Source organism: Manis pentadactyla, chromosome 9 (assembly GCF_030020395.1).
Source record: "Manis pentadactyla isolate mManPen7 chromosome 9, mManPen7.hap1, whole genome shotgun sequence".
NCBI lineage: Eukaryota > Metazoa > Chordata > Mammalia > Pholidota > Manidae > Manis > Manis pentadactyla.
Window position 1 is genome coordinate 76,334,239 of NC_080027.1, and position 26,649 is coordinate 76,360,887.

The 26,649-nt window shown below is 46.5% G+C and overlaps 1 protein-coding gene across 3 annotated transcripts in view; it reads left to right on the forward strand.

Moving 5' to 3' along the window:
* Positions 1-21,506, forward strand: part of LDLRAD3 (low density lipoprotein receptor class A domain containing 3) — a 244,904-nt gene extending 223,398 nt beyond the window's left edge. For all 3 annotated transcript variants that reach the window (XM_036891668.2, XM_036891669.2, XM_036891670.2), the window contains exons 5-6: positions 16,432-16,777; positions 18,561-21,506. In XM_036891668.2, the coding sequence (XP_036747563.1) occupies positions 16,432-16,777; positions 18,561-18,798 (584 nt within the window). In that variant the 3' untranslated portion in view covers positions 18,799-21,506. The remainder of the gene's footprint in view (positions 1-16,431; positions 16,778-18,560) is intronic.
* The last annotated feature ends 5,143 nt before the right edge of the window (positions 21,507-26,649 follow it).

The following is a 26,649-nucleotide window of genomic DNA, read 5'->3' on the forward strand; positions in this document are numbered from 1 at the left end:
GCTGGAAAATACAAGATGAGCCTGAAGCATCTTCTGCCAGAAAGTAAACAAGTAGTCCAAGAAATAAAGAACATCATGAAGTGTTTCAGAAAGTTACAGGAGCCAAGTCGACCTGAAAAAGCTCCCTATGGCCAAAACTGAAACAACTTGAATAACAAATTAAATAATAATAGTATTGGATTATAGCTCAGAGAACAAACTAAATATTCATGAGTCTATCTGATACAAGTGAACAACCAAATAAATAAATAAATGGGAGGAACAAACATATCTTCCTTACAGAAAAATTCCAATTAATAAATGTAGAAGGAATGAAGGAAATAGAAAATCACTTTATGAACAACACAGTAATGATTGCTGCAGTCAGGGTCCATGACGAATGCTAAAATTAGTAAGTGAAAACTTAAGCAGAAACAGGATAGTTTCAAAGAATCTCTCCCAAGATATTTATTAACTACAAAAGGGAAAAAAAATAGTAACTTTACAGTGTAGAATTTTGGTAGATACCACCTTAAATTAACCAAAAGGTCATGATCAACATCATTGGTAAATAAATCCAGCATCCCCCTAAGACACACTGAGAAGGGCACATCACCTCTATGATGGTCTCCTCAATATCTTCTCTTTAATCATGAAACTCTACCAGAAAAACCCACAATGAAGAACATTCTACAAAATTCCAGATCAGTCTCTTCAAAAGTGTCCTGGTCATGGAAGACAGGGAAAAATTAAGAAGCTATCACAGATTAGAAGAGACAAATGCAATGTGGGATCCTGGATTAGATGTTAGGACAGAAAAAAGACATTAGTGGGGAGAACTGGCAAAATCTGAATTAATTTTGTAATTTAGTTAATATATTGTTCCAAAGTTAATTCTTAGTTTTGGCAGTCACTCTGTGGTTAGGTAAGGTGTTAACACTGGGGAAGCTGGGTGTAGTGGTGTATGTGAACTCTGTATTGTTCTTGCAACTCTCCTAGAAATCTCAACTTAGCTCAAAAAGTTCTAAGAAAAAGGAGAGCCTGGAATATAGTAACTGTTGCCTTAAATAGACAAAATTGCACTTGGTTTTAAAAAGTTGATGCATTGATGTGTGGTTCATCCAGTGAAAAAAATTAATTAAAAATAAGAGATGTTTGTTAATATGTATCGGATTATTTCTGGAAGCCTCCACAAAAAGAAAATGGTACCAGTGTTTGCCTCTGCGGAGGGGAGCTGAAAGATAGGAGACATATATGAGAAACAGACTTTTCTCTGCAAACCCTTTCTTACCTTTTGAGTTTTGAAACACACATACATTCAAGCCTATTCAAAAAATGAATTTAAAAAATCTAAGCAGCTATGGGAGCTCTGAGTGCCCAGCATTCCCTGTTCATTCCCCAGCAGCTCTGACCCCATAGCAGTGACCCAGAATCTGCTGTCAACCCATCACAGAATTGCTCTTTGTATCACATCAGTCCAGGAAGGTCTTCTTACTCCTCTTCCTAAGAAGGCCAGCTTGGAGCCTCTGTCGGTGACTGAAGCCTTTGGTTTCTTCCCTTGCTTGTTCTAATACAGCCCCATTAAGGTTTAAAAATGCTTGCCTGAGCTCTCCAGCCTGTCTGCAGTGTCTGGAGAGCTTTTGAGAAGGATACATGGATTCTAAAACAACCCTGGGGAAACTTGGTGATTATACTCTCTTTAAAGAATCAAACAGGTCACTTTGAATCCTCCCCTGCCCCAGACCCTGTAGTCAGTCATCTATTTATGGAACAGCCAAGTGTGGTGACCCGCTGCCCAGGAGGCTTTCTGGTGTTACAGTGGAGCCTCCAGTACGTGGCCTTAGAGAACATTAAAACCTCCACCAAGCCTTCATTTCAGGAAGCATAAATGTGAGACACCCAGGCCTCTCTCAGGAGACAGGATTACACAGTCAGGCATCTTGCCCAGCCACCCAGGCAGGTGGTGGTGGCAGAAAGCAGACAGATTTCTAACCACCCAGCTATTTCATATCCAAGATTGAGACCGAGTTTACCATTTCCTGTGGGAACATTTCAGTCACTGCTTCTACAGACAACAAAAAATGAGAGCCAGTGGAGGCACGGCCAGGGAGGGGGTGGTGCTGGAGCGCTTCCTTGATGCCCTGATTTCCCGCATTTACTTTCACTGTGGTTACAGTCACCTTATCGTGATGGCCACATTTTGTGTATTAGGGTAACTTGCCAAAAAGATGGTAAGCTGGGTAAAAGCAGTTAATATACCTCTTAGCTCACTGCTTATTACAGTGTTTGCTCACAGAGTCAAATTAGACCCGTGTGGGCCATACAGTCAGTCTTGTAGGCTTTGTGAGCCTGAGTCTCATCAAAACTATGTAACTCAGCCATTGCAGCAGAAAAGCAGGTGTGGACGGTATGTAAATGAACAGCTATGGCTGTGTTCCAATAAAACTTTATTTATTGGGCTAGAACATGGGGTGCTAGAAGGCAAATGGCTCAAGATCAGGTTGTAGAAGGTTGAGGACCAGATCAGAGAGGTCTCTCTGGGCCACTGTGAGAAGGTTGGATTTTGAGTACAAGTAAGCAGCTACTTTATTTACTTCCTAAAAAGAGCTTTCTGGATGCTTTGTGGAGAATGGATTGGAGAGGAGCAAGACTGGAAATTGGGAGGCAAGCTAGGAAGTTCATGTGGCAGTCCATGCAACTGATGATGGTAATTTGCCCCCAAATTTGGAGCTAGAAGGATGTACCCCTGGTTATGAGTTGGACATGAAGGCAAAGTAAAGGCAGGAACCAGGGCTGATGCTCCAGCTTTAGGGTGGGTGGGTGGGATGCCACTATGGGACCATAATAGATACTTGATGATCTTTGTTTTCTCAGTCCCCACTAATGAGATTTTATTTGCAGTGACAACAGCATGCCTCAGGTAGAATTGTCCTCTTCCAGTATTTAGGGTTAGCTTTCCCTGCACTGCTGTTTGTGTGCGATGATACAGCACTCACACAGTCTGATCGAAGCATCGCTGCTTACTGCACCCCACCTAAGTTAGCATGTTGCGCTCCAGCCCGCTGACACTGCAGGCTCAGTAGGCCATTGTATTGTAACTCACCAAGCCTTGGTCCCCAACCAGAAACCAACTGACCATCGAGTGCAAAGAATGTCTGCTAAGCGTTTAATTTGGTAGCTTCCACCAAACACTCCATGTAAATATATTTATATACGTATATATTTATAACAGTAAGCAATAGAAATAGTAATTCTGTATAACCGTCTTTATTCAGCAAATTCCAGGAGGCATATATATTCATTTTAAGCGAGTTCTTGCGGGAGCAGCCCAGGATGTTACACGCAAGAGCCTCGGTCAGCTGAAGCCACTCTGTGCAGGATGAGGTGCCCTGGCAATCTGCCCTTTGACAGAATGGTTTGAACATGGGCCCTAATACTCGAGTGCATTACCAAAACACATACCCCTCCCACGCGGCTCCTGTTGGCTCTTGCTTCTTGTGGTCTGCAGTAGAGAAGTGACAGGGAGCTACTACTCCCCCTTCCACTCATCTGTTGACATTTTTTAAGCCATTACACAATTGAGCAGAGTTCTAAAAAGGCCACCCAGGCCCTAACTCCCAATTACCCTCACTGCTGAGTTTTGGTAGCAATCTGAATTCTTGTTAAAAAGTGCCTTTTTCTATCTTAAATAGCCAATTAAGTTCTTTACCCTCCAGCCAATTCTGTAACTGCCCTGGCCAGTTTCTTAGCAAAGAGGCCATTCACCACCTAACTCCCTGGGTCATCAATGGTGCCCTTCCTTATCAGAGGCAGACAAGCTCTGAGGGTGTGTAGCTCTTAGCAGGCTTCAAAGAGCTCTGAGAGCCGCAGGGGCTTCCTCCATACCAGCAAGAGCTCCTCGCTGCAAGCAGCTTGTGAATTGGGGGCCACTGGGAACAGTTGGCATTTTCAGTTGCAGGACCTTTCACTGATGCATTGTCTCCTGTGGGGAAGTTGGGCTTCCTATGGCCAGGATCCTCACTGAACTTAAACCACCTGATGATGTAACTGGCCTGTTGCTAGGCTACCGCTTCCACACCTTTAGGCAATAAGCTATTATTGCACTATATAGACAGCTCGGTCCAGTGCTCTGGGCGGAGAGAGAGATGCTAGTGTTGGACCTTCCACCTGGAGAACAATTGGGTAATAAACCTTTTCACCCCAAAGAACGTTTTGCTGTCGATTTCTTTGGTCACATTGAATCCATAGTGAACTTGTCTGGGGCTGAAACCCATTGGCAAGACATCCCCTTTGCCCAAGGGTGGGTGTCTGTGAGCGGTGGCAGGGCGAGAACCCCTTTGGTCTCTTGGAATAAGAACAGCGGACAACTCCCAGGAGATGTCTGCCTCAGGGTCTTCAGGCTTAGAATCTTTTCATGTCTTACTCCTCTCCTGTCTGTCTCATTTTGGCTTCAATTTTGTGCTTATGGTGGTCTGGATGGTCCTAGAGTCCTAGTTCCCTCCCGGCAAATGGGTCCCCTCCCTAATTTCCCTCTGGCTCAGGCCAGGACTGTGCCTACTGTGGTCCATCCAATGCTGGGCAGCTGGCAGGATGGATTTTCCCATCACCCTCCTCTTGGTTAATTTTAGAAACTTGAGTTGCCATGGTAATGGTTCAGTGGCGTTTTCATAGTTCTCTTTTGATTCAGTCAGTCATTTGCTGATCTGTCCTTTAAATTAAACTTTTCAATCCTAATCTAAATTGGGACAGAAGATGTGCTTGGAATGGGGATCCACAAAGGCACTGCAGCCCCACAGGATGTTTTTTCTGAACAGGAAAGTCAGGGTGGCTGTGGGGATGCCCTTGGTTTACGACAGCCAGGCCAGTTCCTGGAAGCTTTCTTGCTGGGGAGAACATGGCACTCTAGGGTGAGTGCTGGCGGGAAGTGGGCCCCTGGGGCCTCTCCCACGCCTGAGCTCCTCCATGGTCAGGTGTCTACTCTTTTGGTTCCAGAATCCCCCACACTGAGTCCTGTGCCCCCAGCCAGCTGTCCTACTGCAGTTCCTAGCACAACCCTCAGAAGACCACAGTCTCTGTGTCCCTTAAGCCCCAGCTGTTCCTCCGGTCTTCCCCCGGCAGCCTTGCCTCTTCCCAGTCAGCACTTAGGAGGCCCTAGGAACGGGGTGCAAAGGGATCAGTCTTTGCACAGATGAAAGAAAGTCCGAAGCAAGCTCACAGCTGGTCACTCAGTGCAAATTTAAAACATTAGCCTTCAATGTTCACATCAGCTCTGTGGTGGGTACGGGTTTTGAATCCCACTTTCACAGGTGAAGCTTACAAAGGGGCAGTAAATTGCCCAAAGTCATTCATGTGGTCTTTGGCAAAACCAGAACTCTCAGCCAAACTCCCAAATATAGCCTAACTACCATGCACACAGCCTCTTTTTAATTGGATGGACCTATCCTCATTCAAACTTAACCTACTTACCTAGTGAATAGACATGATAGTATTAGCAGCTGTTTATGCAGGTTTACCACTCCATGACAGGGACGTCACCTGTATTAGCTCTAAGCCTCTCAGTGACTCTGCAAGGTGGGTGTTTATTGCCCCTACCTTCCAGATGAGGACACTGAGTGTTAGACTCCCAGGGTATCACAGGAACTCAAGCAGAAGTAGGATTTGAGCCAGACATGCAGACATGGGTTGGATAGTCAGTGAGAGATTGCATATCAGATGGACAATGGCCAGAGCATCTGGAAAAGCAAAATTCTGACCCACAGTCTCCAGCAACCAGCCCAGGAAGCCAACACATTGTTTACAGTAATTGCTATGAAGCCAAAAAATAACCCCTGTAGTCATGGGCCAGAAACATCCAAGACTTGACTAATAACTGACAGCTTCCCCAGTTTTTGCCCCACTTCCAGCTTAGGACCAACCAGAAAAAGCCAAATAGGCTCTCCTAACTGACCATACTGGATGCCTGCTTCTCATTAGCTCGCCTCCTGCTTCCCCACAGAGCAGCCTGTAATCAGAGCGCCCTTAAAGTCTTCCCTTTTCCCCACTCCTCTGCCTCCTTTGAGTCTCTGCCAAAGCGCAGGTGGTGGTGGCTGACTCCCTTGTTGCTGCAAGCTCTGAATAAATAGGCTTTGCTTTTCTCATTTGGGTGGTTTTCACTGATTTCCACATCAGGGTGAGGTGGGCATGGGTACCAACACTGAAGGAAGGTGCTTCCCTGAGGACACCCCTGAGCACAGCCGGGCAGTGCCGGTCAGCACTGGGCCCCAAAGGGCAGCAGGTGGTACCATTTAATCCACACCTCCTGCAGCTTGTTGTTAATCATGGTATAAAACAAGATATCCTTAGGGTCTAGCAGAAGGAAGAACAGCATGTCACAAGAGCACAAAGGAATTGTCTCCTCCCAACAGAGGAGACAGTGAAAGGCTTCTTGCAAGAGGTAGCCTCTGAGAAAGCCTGGGAGGAAGGTAGGATTAGCCCAGCTGATCCAGGGAAGGCAGGCGGGCAAAGGTCACAGCAGAGCAGGAGGGAGCCCTGCACTCGAAGCTCTCAGTTGGCCCTCTCCAGCCGGTCTCCATGCTTCTCCTCCCCACGTGCACTGCCACCCTTCCTGGGCCACATCAGCTGGGCCTTCTTACCCTCTGGCTTCCAGGTGGGTTTGGCCAGAAGTAGCACCAGCAGGAGGTTGCAGGGTGGGAGGAGGAAAAGGTCAGAGTATTTGTTCCTCTGCTGGCTGGCTGGGAGGCCACAGGTTGGCAGCGGTTGCATTCCTCCAGCAAAGGCCTCAGCTGCTGTCAGGCCTCACCTGATGTGGGAGTCACATCCTCACCCTCCAGGCCTGAGGCTGGGGTGGTTTCCCACTGCTCCTTCACTGCACGCTTTCAGTGACCTCTTTTAAACTAGGAGGCTGTGGGACCCAGCTTTTATGGGAAGTAGGTGCTAGGCAGGAAGGTTCTCGGTGACACTGAAGAACCGTGAGTACCTTATCGTAGGCTGGTGTGGCCAGCCCAAGGGAGGTAGAGAGGGAAGCAGGAAGAGAGAAGAGCAGAGGAGGGGAGGAGCCAAGCGGAAGGGCCAGCTCTCCTAATGAGGGCTTGGGACTTTACCCTTGGGAAGTAGAAAGTTCAGGGAGGGTTGTTAGCAGGGGCAGAGCCAGGTCAGGTCCCCACTGGATTGGCCTCTTGTGACCTGGGCCAGCTTGGACCAGGGCACCATCTTGACCCCTCTGGGAGAGGAGGCCATGTGCACAGGCTCCACACATCCAACCCTGTGAGGTGATTCGGGAAAGGGTTATGTTGCCCCCATCTAATTTTTGAGAAGGAAGATTTTAGAAGGATGAGACTGTTTTTGTACACCAAACGTGTCATCTTTACAATCCCGAGCTCAGGCCGCTGCCCACCAAACAACAATATGAATATTTCAGCCACAGGGGTGGTTTCACATTGCCTGGAGCAGATCATCTCAACAGGCTTGAGTGGGACCTGTCCTCCTACCATGTGTATGTCTGTGGGTTGGTCGGACCGACCTGGGCTCAGTTCTCAGCTCTGTCAGCTTCCTGGCTGTGTGACTAGGGAAATATGACCCTTCTTTTCTGCAACTTACTTTTATTACCCCTTAGGTTAAATGAAATCACAGCCATGAAGCACTGGGTGCATAAGCCACTCAGGCCCATGTGAAAGATGCAAGTGCGTCTGGCAGGAGTACAGCACCCTGAGACCATGACTCAGAGACCCTCTGCCCTCTTCCCCAACAGACGTGACTGGGCATCACCTTGGGCGCTGGGCACACAGTGACAGTGGAATCCCACTACGAGATGATTCCATACAGTGAACAATGACAGGCAGTGACAAGGCCTGGGGAGGGGATGGAGAGGGATTGTGGTGGCCCAGGAAGTATTCCCACTAACACATACCTGGGAGTGGAGACTTAAGTGGGATAGGGTGAGAGTGGTGGAGATGCCCAGGGAGGGTCAAAGGCCCTGGAGCAGGCACATGCTTAGTGTGTTCTATCCACAGCAGGGAGGTCGGTGAGTCCACAGCAGCAGGAGCCAGGGAGGGGTGGGAGTGAGGTCAGAGTGGTGACAGGGGCAAGATTATTGTGGGCCTGGGAGGCCATGGTGAAGACTTCACACTTTATACTGAGTATGTGGGAAGCCACTGGGAGGTCTTGAGCAGAGGGATGACATGAAAAAAGACATTTAGGTTTCAGAGGGAACACTGTGTAACTAGAGGGAAAAGACTAGAGAGCAAGTGGGGAGCAGGTGGAGGTGGGTTGGGACGGGGCGGCAGCGGTGAGGGATACAGACACAGGCACCGGGGCCAGCGTCAGGACTGGCCGGGGGCCAGGGAGCGGTGTCCTGATTGGGATCAGGTGTGGCTTGTGCTCCCCTTTGGGGAGGCTTTGTCCTGCCGGCGCTGGGGCCAGGCACATGACCCCAGTATGTACAAAGAGGATAGCCCTTCCCTCTGGGCTGTGGGGGCCCAGGTGGTTGTGTTCTTTTCTGAAATCTGTGGAAACTATGAATGTGTTCATGAGCAATAAAGCTCACCCTTGGGAGCCCCACTTGTAATGCTTCTTTTATCAGCCCTTTCCCCTAAATTATTCAGAATTTTCTGTACTCGGAAGCTTCTAGTATGCATACTCAGCTCTTCCTTGGGTGATAAGGTTTAAGGGGCAGATGCAGCCCTGATGAACCAACCGAACATGCAGGGGCCCTGACGGACTCGCAGATCCCAGAGCACAGACTCAGGGCAGCCTTGGGCTCCAGGCGCATTTGAACAGGACCATGGCCTGCCTGCCCGGTCTTGTCAGGTGTCCAGGTGGCAGGGTGTCATACAGCCCTCCCGATGGCACCTCTCATTCACACTCAGGCTGCCGCATAGAGCTTGGCAAGCTTCAGTCAGGGATGGTGATGCCGAACCTTAACCGGCTATGGCCTGGATCAAGGGAGAGGGGCAACTGCTGCCCAGATGGGTGGGTGACTAAAGCAGTCACTTCTCAGCTTCCACCTCCTAAGTGGGCAGCTCCAGTGACAGGCTCCTTCCCGATAACATGTTGGGAATATGATTATTCAGAATGTGATGTGTGTTCTGTCCATCTCAGCGTACCACTGACGCTGAAGTGACCACATTCTCTTGTGAAGCATCACAAGGAACGTTTGCCTAGTAAAGGCTCTGAAAACGCCTGTAATGATACTAGTAATAATGAGAAGGGTTTGTTGACTATTTACCATGTGCCGGACATGGTTCTAAACCTTTTTAAAATTTATTTTCTCCTTTTAGCCATAAAACAACTCTATGAGGTTGATGCTACTATTATCCTGTTTCACAGATGAGAGTTTTGAGGAACAGAGAGGTGATATAACTTTTCCTAGGTCACACAGCTAGAAAGTGACAGAGCCGAGGATTGAATCTAGACAGTTTGGTCCCAGAGCTTGCACTCTGACCAGCTATAAAGAATGTGTTTTAATTTGTCTAATCCAGTTTTTCTCATATCTGTTTGATCAAGGGACCTTTTTTCATGAAATACCTCTTGCCATCTCACAGAAAACACTTCAGAATGTATTAGAGTCTAAGATTGAGTCTACATTGGAGTTACTGAAGAAGGGACCCCATTGCAAGAGCAGTAAGCTCTGGACTTCTTTCCCCATACCCACTGAGGTGGGTGTTAGAAAGCCTGGACAGGGAAGACTGTCTGTGTACCTGGCCAAGGAGAGTGATGTGAGCCATTGAGGGTCTTTGGCTGTCCAGAATTTTATAAGAATTACCCAGCAACAGAAACTGATGGGAATATTGCAGAAGGATTAGAGGACAACAAGACTAGAGATGGTAAGACCCACATTGAGGTTTTCACTTTCTGGCCTGTGCCTGGATGCAGCCCTGCAAACATGGACCAGAAGCGGAGACTGGAGAAACACTGCCCAGCAGAAATTGATCACACATGGTGGTTCCATGTGCACAGAGAAAAGGAAGGCATTCAAGACACCTGAAATGTTCAAACCCAGGAGATAAGATGGCCAGGGAAATGACTAGCATCTGGGAGTCCACCCTAAGAAATACAGAAATGTCTGTACAACCTGAAGAAAAGTACGTGTGTGTGGACAGGCATAGAGAGTAGTTTTGAAGGATCTAAACTGTGGCTCGAGAAACTACAGCCAGTGGGCCAAATAGAACTACCTGCCTGTTTTCGTAAATAAGGTTTGATTGGGATACACTGTACTCAGTTCCTAATATATTGTCTATGATTTTGTGCTACAACAGTAGAGTTGAGTAGTTGTGACTCAAACTGTATTGACCACAAAACATAAAGTGCTTACTATCAAGTCCTTGGCAAAAAAAGCTTTCAACCTCTAGTCTACACCAAACTGTTAACTGCTTTTTTCTAGTAGTTTGGGGAGTGGCGGTCTTAAACATTTCCGTTTTACTTTTAATTTTAATGGACTTTTGTAATAAAAAATAAAGTTTTATTTGGAAGGAAAAAAAAGGCATGCAGGACTCACACTATCTGATTTGAGACTTTTACAAAGCTATAGCTGTCAACACATTTACTGGCATAAGGCCTGGTATATAGCTCAGTCAAACAGAATAGAGAATCTAGAAATAGACACAGACTTGTACGGTCAATTGATTTTCAACAAAGGTGCCAAGGTAATTCAACAGGAAAGGGTAAGCTTTTCAGCAAATGGTGCCGGAACAATTGGTTATACAAAGGGAGAGAAAAAGAACATTGAACTTCACCTTATACCATAAACAAAAATTAACTTGGAATGGATCATAGACGTAAATGTAAGGGATAAGGCTATAAAACTTCTAGGCAAAGATTTCTTGGATAGAATACAAAACACACACACAAAAATAATTAATACAATAGACTGGATAAAAAAACTTTTGAAATACATATTCAAAGAGACCCTGGAAAGTATATGAAAAGATAAGCCACATGTATTTGCAAAACACGTTTCTGGAAAAAAACTTGTATTCCAGAACATATAAAGGACTCCTACTGTTCAATATAAGTAGTCAAACAACTGAATTTTAAAATGGGCAAGAGATTTACACAGAAGATATATGGATAGCAAATCAGCACATTAGCCAGTGCTCAGTATCATTACTTAATGGGAATTGCAACTTAAAACCTCAGTGAGATACCACTACCCACCTACTGTAGTGGCTCAAATTAAAAAGACTAGCCACATTAAGTGCTGGTGAGGATGCAGAGCAACTGGGGAAAGGCAAAATCCTATAGCCACCCTGAAGAACAGGGTGACAATTACTTATAAGCATATACTTTGTATGCAACCCAGCAGCCTTACCTCTTGGTGTATACCCAAGAAATTAAGAAAACACATGTCAGCACACAGACCTGCCTTCCAGAAACTGGAAACAACCCAATTCCTGTTCTCAACTGGTAGGTGGATAAACAAACCCCAGTACATCCATACAACAAGCTAAAGGAATGAAATATTTACGCTCATAGCAACATGGAGGAATCTCAAAAGAATTAAACCAAGTGAAAGGAGCCAGACACAATAGGCTACATACTGTATGATTCCACTTATATGACTTCCTGGGAAAGATGAGTCGATTTGGGCAGAAAACAGATCCATGGTTTCTCCTGGCTGTGAGTGAGGGGAGGAGCTGGCTGCAAAGGAGAGACCTTTTGGGGAGGGATGGAAAAGTTCTCTATCTTGTTTGTGATTATGCAGCTCTTTCATCTTGTTTGAACTTATCTAAGTGTGCATTTTAAAAGGGTACGTTTTATTGTGTATGAATTATATCTCAGTATACCTACTTTTAAAAATATTTAATCTGGAGAAAAATAAACTTCATAACTAAATTTTTGTAAAAGGCACACAGGAGTTGATTTTTCAGAGGAGTGGTGAGAATCACTCTGGACAGGAATTCTGGACTCCAGAGGCGAGGCTGAGAGTCTTGGTGCCATTCTCAAGGAGTGGCCAGTCAGTGGGGGGTCTTGAGTGAGTGACAGTAGGGCATGTGCCCTAAGGAGCCCCCACATTACAGAGAGAAAAGGGAGGAAAATAATAATGAACCCAAGATGCACCACGATGGACAGCACACTACAGATAGTAGAAAGAAGTAAACAATGAAAAGTAAGTCTCCCTATCACCCCTGTTACCCCCTCTAGGAGCTCCCACTGTTACCAGCTCTCCATGTCCTTCTAGAAACATTCCATATGTTCTCTGCTGAACTGTGCTTTTTTCACTTACCAAGATACCTTTCAGATGGTTCCACATCGGTGTATGTAAAGCTGCCCTCATTTTTTAAATAGGTGTGTTACCATGTGGATGCACAATGATTTTTCAGCCAGGCTGCAACTGATAGACATTGAGATCATTTCTGATGTATTTGCTATTACGAACAATGCTTCAATGAATACTTGCATTCAAAAGTTATTTCTCATTTGTGTGAATATATGTTAGATTCTTAAAAGTGAAAAGTTGGTCACAGGGTATGTACAGTTTTAATTTTGATACATATTGTTAATCCTGTCACCACCCCAGATTGTTCCAATTTACCCTCCCACTAGCCATGCATGAATAATTATACCTGTTTCCCCAAGACGTGGCAGCAAAATGTGAAATCAGACTTTGCCAGTCTGAGGTGGAAATGGTACTCGGGAGGAAATTTAACTTGCATCAGGAGGAGGGTATTTTGTAGAAGCAAAGGAACAAGTCACAGGTGGCAGCTGCCTTCGTCCCTCGGTCAGTCCAGACGGCCCTTCTGTGTGAGTTAGAAAAAGACACTCCTCCTCAGGACACTTGACTGCCATCTGCTAGGAAACCTGTGATAACTAACAAATCTGTTTGGACTCCGTGGTGAGGAGCTCCCCTGGAGTTGTGCAGAACACAGCCTGCTCCTCCGAAGGCAGCAGCGGGAGCAAAAGCAGTTTTGCCGGAACAGCGGTCTCTGGGTAGGGACCAGATTGCCTGGAATTAATGCAGTAGAAGCAGCAGATAAGGACAGGAATTCAAGCTGTTTGACAGTGGAGCATGAAGGCATTAGCTTGAGGGACAGCCAGAATGAATGGAAACTTCATTAACCATGGATTATGCACTTGCAAGTCAGGTCCCAGGCAACTCTGATATTAGTAATTTGGCCATTGGGCTCATTAAGCTCTTAAGAAAAGTGAGTCTAGTTAATGAATTAATAGAAGATGACATTTTACACACAGAGCAAAAATGAGATGAGGCACTACTGAGTTATGTAACATCATAATTTCTCGAGCAAATGTGATTGCTGCTTCTCGCCTGCCAAAGTGGGCAGATCTGGGGAGAGCCTGCTTTTGAAGACATAAATGAGACTGTTAAGATCTGCAATCATTTTACATTCCATTCATTTTAAAGAGTTTCCACTTGTATTCTTAAGACCTCAAGTGGTTACACGGAAGTCAGTGTTTTTAAATCTCTGGACCCATTTGTTTTGTGTGAAAACCCATCCACTTTCCTCTTTCAAGAAACACGTTTTACAGGAAGGAACTCACTCAACCCTCATCCTCTTGTCCGTTCCACCCCGCAGTGGGGGATTTTTCCAGCCTCCACCTCTGGTCCAGAGAAGTTGGTGAGGAGAACGGGAAGAAGGGTGAACATAAGAATTAGCACTAACCAATTGGGGATGATGAAGAAATCTGAAGATGGATGGTTCCACAACAGTGTGAATGTTCTTACTGCCAGTGAGTGTATGCTTAAAAAGAGCTAAAATGGTAACTTTTATGTTACATAGATATTTTACCACAGTAAAAAATCAGAAAGCACTAGTGTAACTGAGGGCCAGGCACTTTGCTCAGCACTTTGTGTACACCACGTATCATATTTTATCTCCCAGTAATCCAAGAACATGCTACTCTTACTTACCCAGAACCAGCACCAGTTTAAAGACAAGGCAACGGAGGCTCATAAAAGTTAAATAACTTATTTGAGCAATAACTAGAAGTGATGGCCCCAGCATTCAACCCATCAGCTCTGTGTCAGCAATAACAAAATAAAGAGGATATTTTATTTCAAGCCTGAATTTGGAACCATACACACACACAAGCCCCCACGCAGACTTTATTTGAACTGAGAACAGACAGTACTCCAGGGGAACCCCTGAGTGACAGCTAATTGTCTCCAGAAAAATCCAAAACTGCCTTCCTCTCCTACCCACCTGCAGCGAGCCTCTGCCTTCTGTCTGGAATCTTACTTGCTCCTTTCTGTACCATGGATAACGGGAATGTAATGTATTTTGGTCCATGTTGTAGTGTGGCTGGGAAGAAAATTAACACAAAGCCAGGAGCTTGAGGGGGAAGGTCTTCATGTGTCTCAGACTAGGATTATTTGGGTAATCAAGAAATAGCTGTATCTGGAAAGGAGAGAAGATAGTGTGCTTCACAGCATGTGGTTTCATGAAGGAGAAATGTCTGGGTTCTAGTCCTGACTCTTCTGCTTACTTCTTAGAAGTAGTTCACCTCTGAGTCAATTTGCTCATTTGGAAAATAGGAATAATAAATAATAATAGCACCTCCTTCACAAGGGTGTGTAAATACACAGGTTTCTCTTTCATTGAATTGTATTTAGTTCTTTGGTAAGTGCCACCCCATGCCAGGTGCCATCCTGCACATGCAGACACAGTGATGAACAGCCGGGGGCACCTCTAGTGATGTGGTATTAGTGAGCTTAGCTTAGCCCAGCTCCAGACACGGGGCCCAAGCAGCCAGTGGTCACCTACAACGTCAACAACAGGATCCAGTATGTGGCCAGCCAGGCTGAGCAGAACACATTGGAGGTGGACTCCCCGCCCTCCTACTCAGAGGTCCTGCTGGACCAAAGGTGTGCTGGATGGGAGACACTGGGGCATGGGAGGTCGTCCAGTGTGGGGAGTGGAAAATGTGCACATGTGCTGTTGGTAGTTTGTTCCACATTCTGGCTTCTGTGGACCCACTAAAACCTCCTCACCATGTGGGGTTGAACAGGCACAGGGTGTGGCCACCAGGTTTGCTTATATGGGCTGCATGTAGCTTATTCTTCCAGGTGGACCACAACAGTGGTCAGGTGTGGCTTTTTGGCAAACATAAGGGGTCCCCAGCTTTCTATGAGAAGGGGCCCCTCTGGGTGTCTGTGCCAGCCTGAAGCCTGTGGTTGCTCCGTGTACCAGCTGACTGGGAAGCCCCGAGTATTTGAAGGTGGCTTGTTGGTACATGTGCAGAAGAGGCACTGGGCAACCTGCAGGGGTGCAATGCATGCCAAACCTTTGCCTGATGCCTCTGAGGGAATGTCTACAGATCGCCTAGTGGGCTGCAAGACAGAATGTTAGGGACAAGGAACACTGGGCCCAAATCATGCAGGGCTCCTTACCTCCTAAGCCTGGGACACCAGTAGGGGACCCAAGCTCTCCAAGCTTTACTTTCCTCATCTTAAAAACAAAGCAATTATAGCACCTACTTCATGGAGAGGCAAGTAGATAATGACAAGCATGTATTTGTACGTCTTGAACATGCCCCTACATAGCACAGTGTGTCAACTGTTGTTCCAAATGCTTGATGCTTATTCACTCATTGTATGCTCACAACAGCCCAGTGAGGTGGAGTCTGTTACCATCCTTCCTTTACATATGAGGAATTTACAACACAGAGAGGTTGACCACTTTCCAAAGGGCACACAGCCAGTAAGTTGAGAGGCCAACATTTGAGCCTCATCTGACTCCAGAATCCTTGATTTTAGCCTGTGCTGTGCCGGCTATTTTGAAAGCTTGGCATGGGGCCTGGTATAAAATAAGAGGTCTACAGACATAATGAGCCCCAGACACAGCAACCAGTGTTCCTCATGTATATGATGCATTTCCAGTGAAAAACTGATTTCTGCCACAGGAACTATCACTCCTGTGCCCTGGATATATTCCTAAGGCTGATTTTCTTTTTAAACAACTTCATTAAGGTATAATCTATATAACATAGAGTTTGCCCATTTCAAGTGTATAATACAATGAGCTTTTGTAAACTTAATCTGTGCAGCCATCACATATCCAGATTTAGAACATTCCCATCACTCCGAGATCCCATGCCCATTGCCAGCGAATCCCTGTTCCCAGCGCCAGCCCCAGACAACTGTGAGTCAACTTTCTGTCTCCATAAAGTTGCCTTTCCTGGATGTTTCATATAAATGGAATCATACAATATTTGGTCTTCCGTGCTCTTCTTATCTTGCTTAGCATAATGTTTTTAGATTTATCCCTGTTATAGCATGGATCAGTACTTCTTATGGCCAAATAATATTCTGTTGTCTAGATGGCCCACGTTCTGTGTATCCATTCACCAGTCAATGGACATTTGGGTGGTTTGCCCTTTTAGGCTATTGTGAACTGTGCTGCTGTGAGCATATGCATGCCCAACTGGGAGTGACTTTGAAACTGAAGGGTGAGCTAAAGTAGTAACCCCTCTCCTTTTCTCTCGCCTCGGGTTTCCCAGAGCCAGGCAGTGGGCAGGTGTTTGTGACGTCAGAGAACCAGCTCGTGTATTACCCCAGCATCACCTACGCCATCATCGGCAGCTCCGTCATCTTCGTGCTGGTGGTGGCCCTGCTGGCTCTGGTCTTGCATCACCAGCGGAAGCGGAACAACCTCATGACGCTACCTGTGCACCGTCTGCAGCACCCGGTGCTGCTCTCCCGCCTGGTGGTTCTGGACCACCCCCACCACTGCAATGTCACCTACAATGTCAACAACGGCATCCAGTATGTGGCCAGCCAGGCCGAGCAGAACGCGTCGGAGGTGGGCTCCCCACCCTCCTACTCAGAGGCCCTGCTGGACCAAAGGTGTGCTGGATGGGAGACACCGGGGCACGGGAGGTCGTTCGGTGCAGGGAGTGGAAAATGTGCACATGCCTGGCTTCCTGGGTCCTGCCAAGGCCCTGCATTCAGCAGCGTCTGACATTTACTGAGTCCTTGTAAACAATTCGCACATTATCATTTAATCCTCTCGAGAACTCACTAAGAGAGGGTCTGTGTTTGCCTCAGTTTTACAGGTGAGGAAACTGAGGCCCTGGGATTTTAAGTTACTCATCTGAGGACATAAAGCCAAGATCCTGGCCGACTGGGATAGAGCCCTGCTCCTCCCTGGTAATGCCACAGTGACACACGTTCAGGCCTCTCACTGGCACTGGGGCCTCACCTGTTACCATAGGTCAGTGCCCTGTAATTTACCACAGGCTTGGTTCATATTTTCTGAATGAATGAGTATGTGAATAAGTTCCTTGCTTAACTTCATCCATAAAACAAAGGGGGTAGAATAGAGCACTCTTAAACTTGATTAAAGAATAGGACTCTCATTTCAAATGGAGTTGTACAAGAAACCCCAACATGTCAATATAAAGTCAAAAGGCAGAGTTCTGTGGTGGAAGCAGGCAGGGCCCTGCATCCTGCCTGCTCAGCCTTCTCCTCCTTTGGTGACCCAGCTCCAAGGTATCCCGAAGAACCCACTTTGGAAGCCCCCAGACCAGAGCTCTCTGAGTCTCCTTTGGTTCTAAGATGGTCCTGCCCTGCTGGCCCCCTGCTTAGTGTCCCTCTTCCTCTGAGTCCAGGACTTGCCTTGCGTGGGGTGAGGCATCGGGCAGGCTGTGTTCCCTGGGCTCTCCTGGAACCTCTCTGGTGGCAGCTCTTACATCATTTATTCTTCATTTACCCTCCTCATAAAAAGTAAATGTAACTTCACAGGGCAGTACATAAGGACATCTTTGCAAATAAGTGTAAGAGCCCAGAACCTCAGTTGCCACTCATAACCCTTTCATTTAGACCATCCAGGTCAAGTAAGGTGAAACTCTCTGAATCTGGAGACAGAACACATGGGTGCAAATTGCAGCACTGCTGTTTACTAGTTATTTATGATTCTATGCAAGTCGTTGAACCCCCTTGCCTCAGCTTCCTTCCCAGTACAATGGGCATAAAAGTAATGCCTACCATTTAGTGTTCTTGTGAGCATTACATAAGTAACACAGGTAAGGCACATGGGCTGGTGCCTGATTCACAGTAACTGAGACCTGAAAAATAAGATGTATTTTCTGTTAAAAGTTATTTAATTGCAAACAAGGTGTCATCCATATCCCCTTCTGCAGGTAAGGAGATTGAGTCATTGAGAAGATGTCCTCTCACCCAAGTCCACAAAGCCAGGAACCGTTGGCTGTCAGTACAGTCCTCAAATTCTGTGCACCCTCAGAGGTTCAGTCACAATGCCAGGCCAACCGTTTGACCACAGGGCCCCTAGCTGATGGAGCTGAGTGTCGCTGGCAGACCACCCAGGACAAGGCGAGGGAGTGCTTGGCATCCTTGCTCTGAGTCTGCCCAAACGATGTGGTTTGGCACTGCCCCACACTCGCCAGCCAGAGCACACTGACCTCTTCCCATCCCCTTTGTCCACTTGCAGACTGCTGGTTTTCCTAGTCTCTGGATCGCCTTTCCACTCGGAGGGAAAACCTCATTCCTCACATTAGCATTCACTCAGACACAGGCAAAGCTGGCATTGCCAGCCCTGCCTTGGCGTCTAATACCTTCTCTTCCCTACCCTCTCCTCCCACCTTCCCCCGCCATCCTTTCTCTATTGCAGACCTGCGTGGTTCGACCTTCCTCCACCGCCCTACTCTTCCGACACCGAGTCTCTGAGCCAAGCTGACCTGCCCCCTTACCGGTCCCGGGCGGGGAGTGCCAACAGCGCCAGCTCCCAGGCAGCCAGCAGCCTCCTGAGCGTGGAAGACAGCGGCCATGGCCCCGGGCACCCTGGCCCACAGGAGGGCACCACTGAACCCAGGGACTCCGTGCCCAGCCAGGGCACTGGAGAAGTATAAAATTTGGTTATTCCCAAGTCCATATGGGTTAATCTGCTCTGACCTGTTACCATCCTGGCAACTTGCAGCTCATGGGAAGCTCCTCTGGGTGCTTCTGGGAGTGATTTGGGATGTCAGCTGTCTCTCCATTCCCTCCTTCCCCCAAATTTCAGAGGTGTCCTTTACAGGGCAACCTGGCATCTTCCTGGCCTCTTGGTTGACACGATGTATTGTGCATGTGTTCTGGGATGCACTCTTCCTTCAGGGCCCAGGATCCTGAGCTCACTAGTCCCATCATTCTTCAGTTGCTGTTGAAATCTTACCGAGCAGGTGGCGTAAGTTTGCAGGTGGTAGGGTAAAGCAGTATTCAGCTGTCCTTGAGAAAACAGTGTTTCTGTGCCGTGTTGGATGTGCCGAATGGCAGAAGACATGGGACCAAATTCTCTGTGGGCTGCTATCTTTCAGCTCCATTTGTGCGTGGGGTTAGACGATCCTGCCAGGAGGCTGTCACTAGACGGCCACTGGAAAGAGGGCAGGGGAGCATCACATTCTGTCTTGTGCTATCCTGTATATTGCCTTCAGTCCAGCAGAGGCAGTGGCCAAAGAAAAGCTATCAGCAGTTGGCACTGGCCTTTTGGTTTCCTGAATGACTCTGACACCCTTGACTCTGAATAGATTCTGGTTTAAAAAATTTGTCTGAGAATCCTCGCTGGAGAGTTTTCTCCGGCAGCACGTATCATCAATCTCATCCCTGGATAGGCTTGGAGGCCCCTGCTGTAATTTTTTCTGAGTTCTTAGCTCCTAAAATGCAAGCTGCTGAGAGCCTGGGTCTGCTGTGGTCCACAGCCCCTTTCCCAGCTTCTGGATCGTCACCCTCCCAGCTGTGACCTGCCCGTGGCCAAGGGATGAGGGCCCAGCCTGAGCTGGCCGAAGTCTGCTCTGGCCCTTGTCCCTGTGAGCCGCACCCGGCCTGCCTTATCCGTTCCTGCAGCATCAGCACTAGCCTCCTGTGCTCCCTGAACACCCGCAAGTCCTTTACCATCCAGACTTGAAGACACTGGTTTCTGACATGCATGTACCTCTCACCAGAGCTCCTGACTCCCTGTGCTGCACACACTTCCCTTCCCAAGGCCCAAACACCAGCGCCCCACTTTAGGGTTAGGGTTAGGGTTAGGGTTAGGGGTTGGGCCTCTCCTAACTTCCCCTAGTTTCTTCTCTGAGAGACATGGACGGTAAACATTTTAGAGTCAAGATTTGCCATTGGACTTTTTTTTGTTTATTTTAATCTCTTAGAAATGCATTTGAAACGGTGTGTTTGTTTTTCCCTTCTAGTTAAGGGACTATTTATATGTGTATAGGAAAGCTCTGTTTTGTTTGTTTTTCCTTTCATGAGGTCCAAAGAAAGACACAAAAGGAGGTGGTGCCTCTGTCCCCCAAACCCTGATAACACGTCACTCCATACCTGTGTGCCAGGCTTTTGTGCGTTCTTGCACTTTGAGTTATTATTTATCGAGTTCTTGAAGGATTCAGAAACAGGGACCCCCTTGCCCCTCAGTTCACAGTCTCTGTGTTCATGCTAGCTCTCCTCCTTCTCAGAGCCCAGCCAGAGCCCACCCCCTGGGGAAATAATGGGTAGAAATGGAGGCATTATTGGGCAGGGAACCACACTGACTGGGGACAAAACTGGAACCAGGTGGAGCCACTCCAGGCAGTTCTCACCCATTCAGGACTTTTCCATAGCTGAAGACATGTTCAGTAGCCTCTTTGATGCTCATCTAAATGGAGCCTGCAGGAGGGGGAAGGAATCGACATTCAATGACCCTGTTCTGTAGACTTTTTAAAAAATCAAATCCAAAGTATGCTACAGGAAAGCTAGCCACTTGGTGATTTTTTTTTTTTATGTAAAAAAAAGAAACCTAGTTGCTTACATCTTTTCGTCTTTAAAATAACTGAGTTATTTTCTGAGTAATCCAATAACGAAAGAACTTTTGATGGCAGCCAGAGTGTGGTAGGAACTCTGGCTGAGCATTTCATCTCCTGTGAGTCAGAATAGCTTTGTTTCTTCTCCCTTTGATGGGCCCCTACTTCTTCCTGGTGCTCTGGAAGTTCTTTATAGAGGAAAAGAGTCTAATTTTAATTAATTGTACAGTGAATTAAGCTCACACGCTTTTCTGCTTGCAGGAATCTTAGGCACAACAAATGGTCTTAGTAGATATGGGGAACCTATTAATGTTGTTTTTTAAAACAAACACAGGGACATTTTTATTATAGATTGGATTTTTTTAATGAATGTTTTTTAATAGATATAAATAGGACACCACAGCTGCAGGGGCTTGAGGGTTTATTTTTCCCCTACTCAAGGTGGCAAGTAAGTGGCCAGCAATATTTTTTAACTCATTCCAACCAGGATATTTTTTTTATACGTTGCCTAAATCAACCAGAAAGCCATCTGTGCCGTCTTTTCTTAAATGAGATCCGTGAGTCCTTTTTATTTTAGCATTAAAATAGTTTCACTGCGATGGGTAGCTTATTACCTGACTCAACTCCCTCTACTTTGAAACTGACAGTGCTTTAAAAATGCAACTGGAGGGTTAATAAATAGTGTCTGATGTTCACAGTTGATGTAAACTGGAAAGGTTGTGTGTGGTTGCTTTTTGTTTCTTGGTTAGGTTTTGGTTGCTTCTTTTTTAACTTTTATACTTTCAAATAAATTTGCAGTTTCATTCTTACTCTTGGTGTGAATGGTTCTTAATCTACTCTTCTCTATGGTGGTATGAAGAATGGACAGTCACAGCTGCCATGACTTCTGCAGTTAATTTATGCCATAGTGAAATGAGAAAAAGGACAGGATGTCAAAATTTGATGTATGTTGAAGGATTCCATAGCTGGTGCAATTGGAATACGGAGGTGGTTGTGACCCTCCGTTAGTATCACAGGCCCTAGCATGTCCATTTAGAAGATGGGCCGTCACTGCCGTCACTGTGGTGCTGTATGAGGGAAAAAGGCAAGTGACTGTGATGGACTGCAGATACTCCAGCCACCTGTGCAGGGGCACACTGCAGCTTTTGCACAGGCATGCTGGTCATCAGATCTGGGGCTTGAAGATGTGACCGTGGGGAAAGCTTGTTTATTTTAACATGACAGATGCTTCATGTGGGCTGGGTTTGGGTTTGTGGTCTGAGGAGAGTGATTCATGCTAAGTCCTGGAACCAGGCACTGTCCGGCTTTCCTTGGCTCTCAGGTTCGTCCTGGCGAATCATCATGGTTGGTCCGCAGAGGAGAAAGCACATGAAGGAGCGCACACGGGCGGCATTTATGGGCCAGCCTGGAAGCGGCTCACACCCCTCCACTCACTCCACTGCCCCGAGCCTGGTCAGTCCCATAGCCCCACATACGTGCGAGGGAGGCTGGGAGGGTGGGTTGTCTTGTGTGTCCTGGAAGAACTGGAAGTGGATTTTGGTGCCAGTCACTGAATTATGTGTTTGCACATGTCTTTTTCACATATTGAATACACTCGCTTCTCCCAAAAGAAGAAACCCAACCATCCCATCTAATCAGATTCAAAGTCCATGATCAGTGAAAATTTCCATGTCAGGTCCAACTGTGGCTCTTCTGCAAAGACACCTTCTCAACCCCACAAAGCTCTCATCCTAGATTGCCTCCCTTCAGCCTGTTCTCAAAATCCCTCAATAACTTTCAAGTCACTCAGGATGAGTCAAAGTCGTGGTCTCACACACTGGACCTCACACCATTGGCTGCCTTTACCTGTCTAACCTTATCTACTGCCCTCCCCCGGCCCCACGCTGCTCCGGCAGCCCAGGCCCCCTGGCTGGCCCCTGAGCCTAGCAGACACTCTTCCATCTCGGGACCTTTGCTCTTGCTACTTCCACTGCCTGGAACACCAACTCCAGATACCTGGAACACTCCTCCCCGTCAGAGAGCCATCAGGAGCCACATCCACTTAGTATCTTACTTTTGCATCTTTGGGACCTCAGCTGCGGCCACATGGAGACTCCTGAGAGAGGGAAACTCCAGAGCACCCTCTTGACCAAGATAGTTACGACCCACATACTGTTGAGGGATTCCTAGACAAACGTGGAATGTGGGGACTTGGGACAGTGTTCAAAAGTGTGGTATGGAAATTCGCTTTGGACCAAAACTAATGTTACCTGTGGGTCAGGAGGTGAGTCAACTTAAGAAACACCTTGAAATTAAAAATAACACACGGACTGTGCAAAACAGTACCTAGAGATTGAGGTGGTACTACTTGAACACATGGCAGCCAGGGGGCCTGCTCTTTTGGCGCCCCCCGCAGGATGTGTGACTCTTTTGCCAAGGAGCTTGAACCAGACCTTCACCTTGGAGTGTGTTCCTGGTGTACTGGTCTGTGACTCAGCTAAAGGGCATATAGACATGCCTGGAAACTTCTTAGGATCACAGATTCTGTTTGGAGATGGTGGTACCCTCGGTTCAGAGGTGAGGAACTGACATCTCGTTCAAAGAGGGAAAAAGAGTTGTAGAGAGATTACAGAAAGAAGAAAGGGGCTGGCTTCCTTGTAAGTAAAAAATAAATTTCTTAAATAACTCATCCCTTCAGTTGGAATCAGTTGCCAGGAAATGACTGACTGCAAAGTGTCTTGACCCCACTTGCTGACTTGGCTTAAATCTCTTAAGTGACTCGTTCATGAAAATGATGTCTGTGCTTGCCTGGTTTATCAGCTGGATCAGTCAAAGCCACTACAAGCATTACAGGAATAAGGGACTGAATATGGAAATCAGGGCTTAGTGTGGTGTGGGGAGAGCTGGCAAAATGACGGCCTGGAAGGCTATAGTTAAGGACACCAGCCTGAGCCTTGGACGGGTGGAGAAGCCACTGTTTGTTTGCAAGGCACCGGAAGCCTCCACGTTAACCCCCAAAGTGTGCTGCGAGTGAGCTCACAGAGAAGACTGCAAACCATGACCTAGAGTGTCAGCGATTCAGAAGCGTCAGCCTTGGGAAGGGAATGTGGTCTCTCTCCTTCATCCTCCCCCTTTGTCCCTCTGTCCTTGTCCTTGTCCCTCTCTCTCCTTCCTCCTGTTCCCTGGTTAAGATAAACCTCTCATGCTCCTGGGAGTAAGCAGGATGGCTAAGTGCCCTCAGAATTTAATCTGAAGCTCCAGTGTTCCCTGCTAGAAGATCTGAAAGTTTATATTTGGGAAACAGACATAAGAGGAGACTTGCATTTTGGTTCTAGTTAATAGATATGTTTTTCTTACCAGTCTTTCCTGGAGAGAAATCTACTTTGAGAAATTACTGGATACTTGCATTTACTATTAAAATTGGTATCTTTATTTTATCTTTGGTCCTTGCCTCTATAGTCAAACACTGATTTTGTACACCAGCAGCCCAAGGGTAGTATTCAACCCATAGATATATTTTAATCGGTTTGTAGACTACTTATTTTCTATTTGAATCTATTGTCAGTGATTAAAGTTTGGACAATTTCACCTAAATACCTGGATATCTGGTTTCTTTTAAAGAACCAGAAGATACAGCAACACCAGGCTTCCTTCCCACACATCATTCTTGTTAGACCAGCTGCCCTGTTCAGATGGAACACTGTCTTCAGTTCATCACGGTCCGTGCCTCTCCTTCCTGTCTCCCGTCCAGCCACTTCACTTAATTGCTTGCCTGGCCCCTGTCCTACTTGTTAGAACCAGGAGGGAGCAAGGCTGAGGAGCTGCCATCCAAATCTCTACCAGCAGTTTCTTTCTGGAAGGAGCAAGCACCGAGATTCAGACAACGGCCGGCTTTTCCGCAATTAGTCATGGCATTTCCCCTTCTTGAACATGAAACCCTAGTTCTTATGGTGGACAGCCAACATGCCCAGCACTTTTTTCTGTGGTAAAATGTGCATAACATATAATTTGCCGTTTTATCCCTTTTTAAGTGGCAGCAAGTTTATTCACACAACTGTGCTACCATCACCACCATCCATCTCCAGAGAGTTGTCATCCCAAACTGGAGACTCTATACCCATTAAACTGTGACTCCCCATTCCCCCTTTTTCCCAGCCCCTGGCAAACACCAACGTACTTTCTGCATGTATAAATTGACTGCTCTAGGAACCTCACATAAGTGGAGTCACACAGTATTTGTCTTTTTGTGTCTGGCTTCTTTCACTTAGCATAATGTCTTCAGGGCTCAGCCACATGGTAGTGTGTATCGCATGTTCCTTCCTTTTTAAGGCTAAGATTCCATTGTAGTGTATATGCCACGTTTTGTTATCCACTTGTCTGTACACAGACATTTGGTTGTTTCCACCTTTTGACTCATGTGACTAATGCTGCTACGGATGTGGGTAAACAAGTTTCTCTGAGTCCCTGCTTTCAATTCTTTTGAGTATATTTATATATGTATATTTATATATACACTCAGAAGTAGGGTTGGCCCAGTGCCTTTTGCACACCCTTCCTAGGTTTGGGCAGTTCCCCTCCTCTGAGTTCTGCCTCCCCAAGGAAGAGTCAGTAACTCACTTTCTCAGGCTCCTTGGGAATGAGGGCCCAGACACGTGGCCGAGGCACAGCTAGTAGGACCCTCGCTTGAAGACATGTATTCGAAAAAGTGTAATGTGAAGAAGGAGGCACCATGCAGAATTGGTTCTGAGAGTGGCAGAGGACTGTCAAGGTTAGACTGCAAGAGGGACAAGCATCTTAAAGGTGCTCAGTGTCGCTGGTGCCACCGTGGTGCTATGCCAGCAGCCTCTGCAACGGAGCACCCAGCATTATCATTTCAATGGGGTATGTTCTTCCACACAACCTCGAGCCTGATTCTGTTTCTCCCAGAAATTCTTCAAACTATTTACTTAAAGAATCTTTCTGTTTAAACCAGCAAATTTATTATTTCCATCAAGGACTGAAACAATACTCAGCAGAGCTACAATGTGGGGGAATAAGCACTGGATTTGGAGTCCATACACCCTGAGATCAAGCTCAGCCCCCAACTCAGCATGACTTCACACAAGTCTGTCTTACCAAAGCTCATTTCCTTGTCTGCAAAATGGTTGTAATCACCTTCAAGGAACAGTGAGAAATCCATGCCATATTGCAAATGAAATCCCTTGTGAAGGGCAACAGAAACTTTTAATAGGAAGTCATATTGATGTTACTTCACTCAGGATCCAAGCTGCCCTTGCTTTTAAATGCTAAGCAATTTGAGAACCTGAATTCAGCAACCACTTCAGGGGTTTGAATTAATCCATTCAAGTGCCCTTTTTGGAAATTAACTGAAGTAGGTAAAGGCAGGAAAAGGAGGAAAAGTACTTACTAGGCATCTCCTGATGATCCAAATGGCCAAATGCAGAACAATAATGCCAGTGATGATGATATTAATAACATTTAACGACCAGGTATTTTGTGCCAAGCACTTTCGCTGTCATTTGTTTGTCTCATGTAATCCTCTGAGTCAGGCAGGGGTTGAAATCAGGGCCAAATCTGGCCCGCTGCTTGTTTTGTAAATAAAGTTTTATTGGGACACAACTATGCCTATTCATTTACTACTTATAATAGCTGCTTTCACTTCACAACAACAGCTTTGAGTAGTTGCAACAGAGTTTATAAGGCCCCAAAAGCCTAAAATATTTGCTACTTAGTCCTTCATAGAAAAATTTGCTGACCCTTGCTCTAAATGAAGGCAGAGAGATGGATGCTGTTATTCTATCCACTTTCCAGATTGGGAAACTGAGGGCCAGAGACATAAAGAGGCTGTTCTGAGACCTAAACATAGTAAGTCCTCAATTTCAGATTTGAGCTCAAAGGCCATGCACCAGTCACTAAGTTGAGAACTTTCTACCATTTTATGACAGGACTGTCCCTTCTTTTTCCTTCCCATTC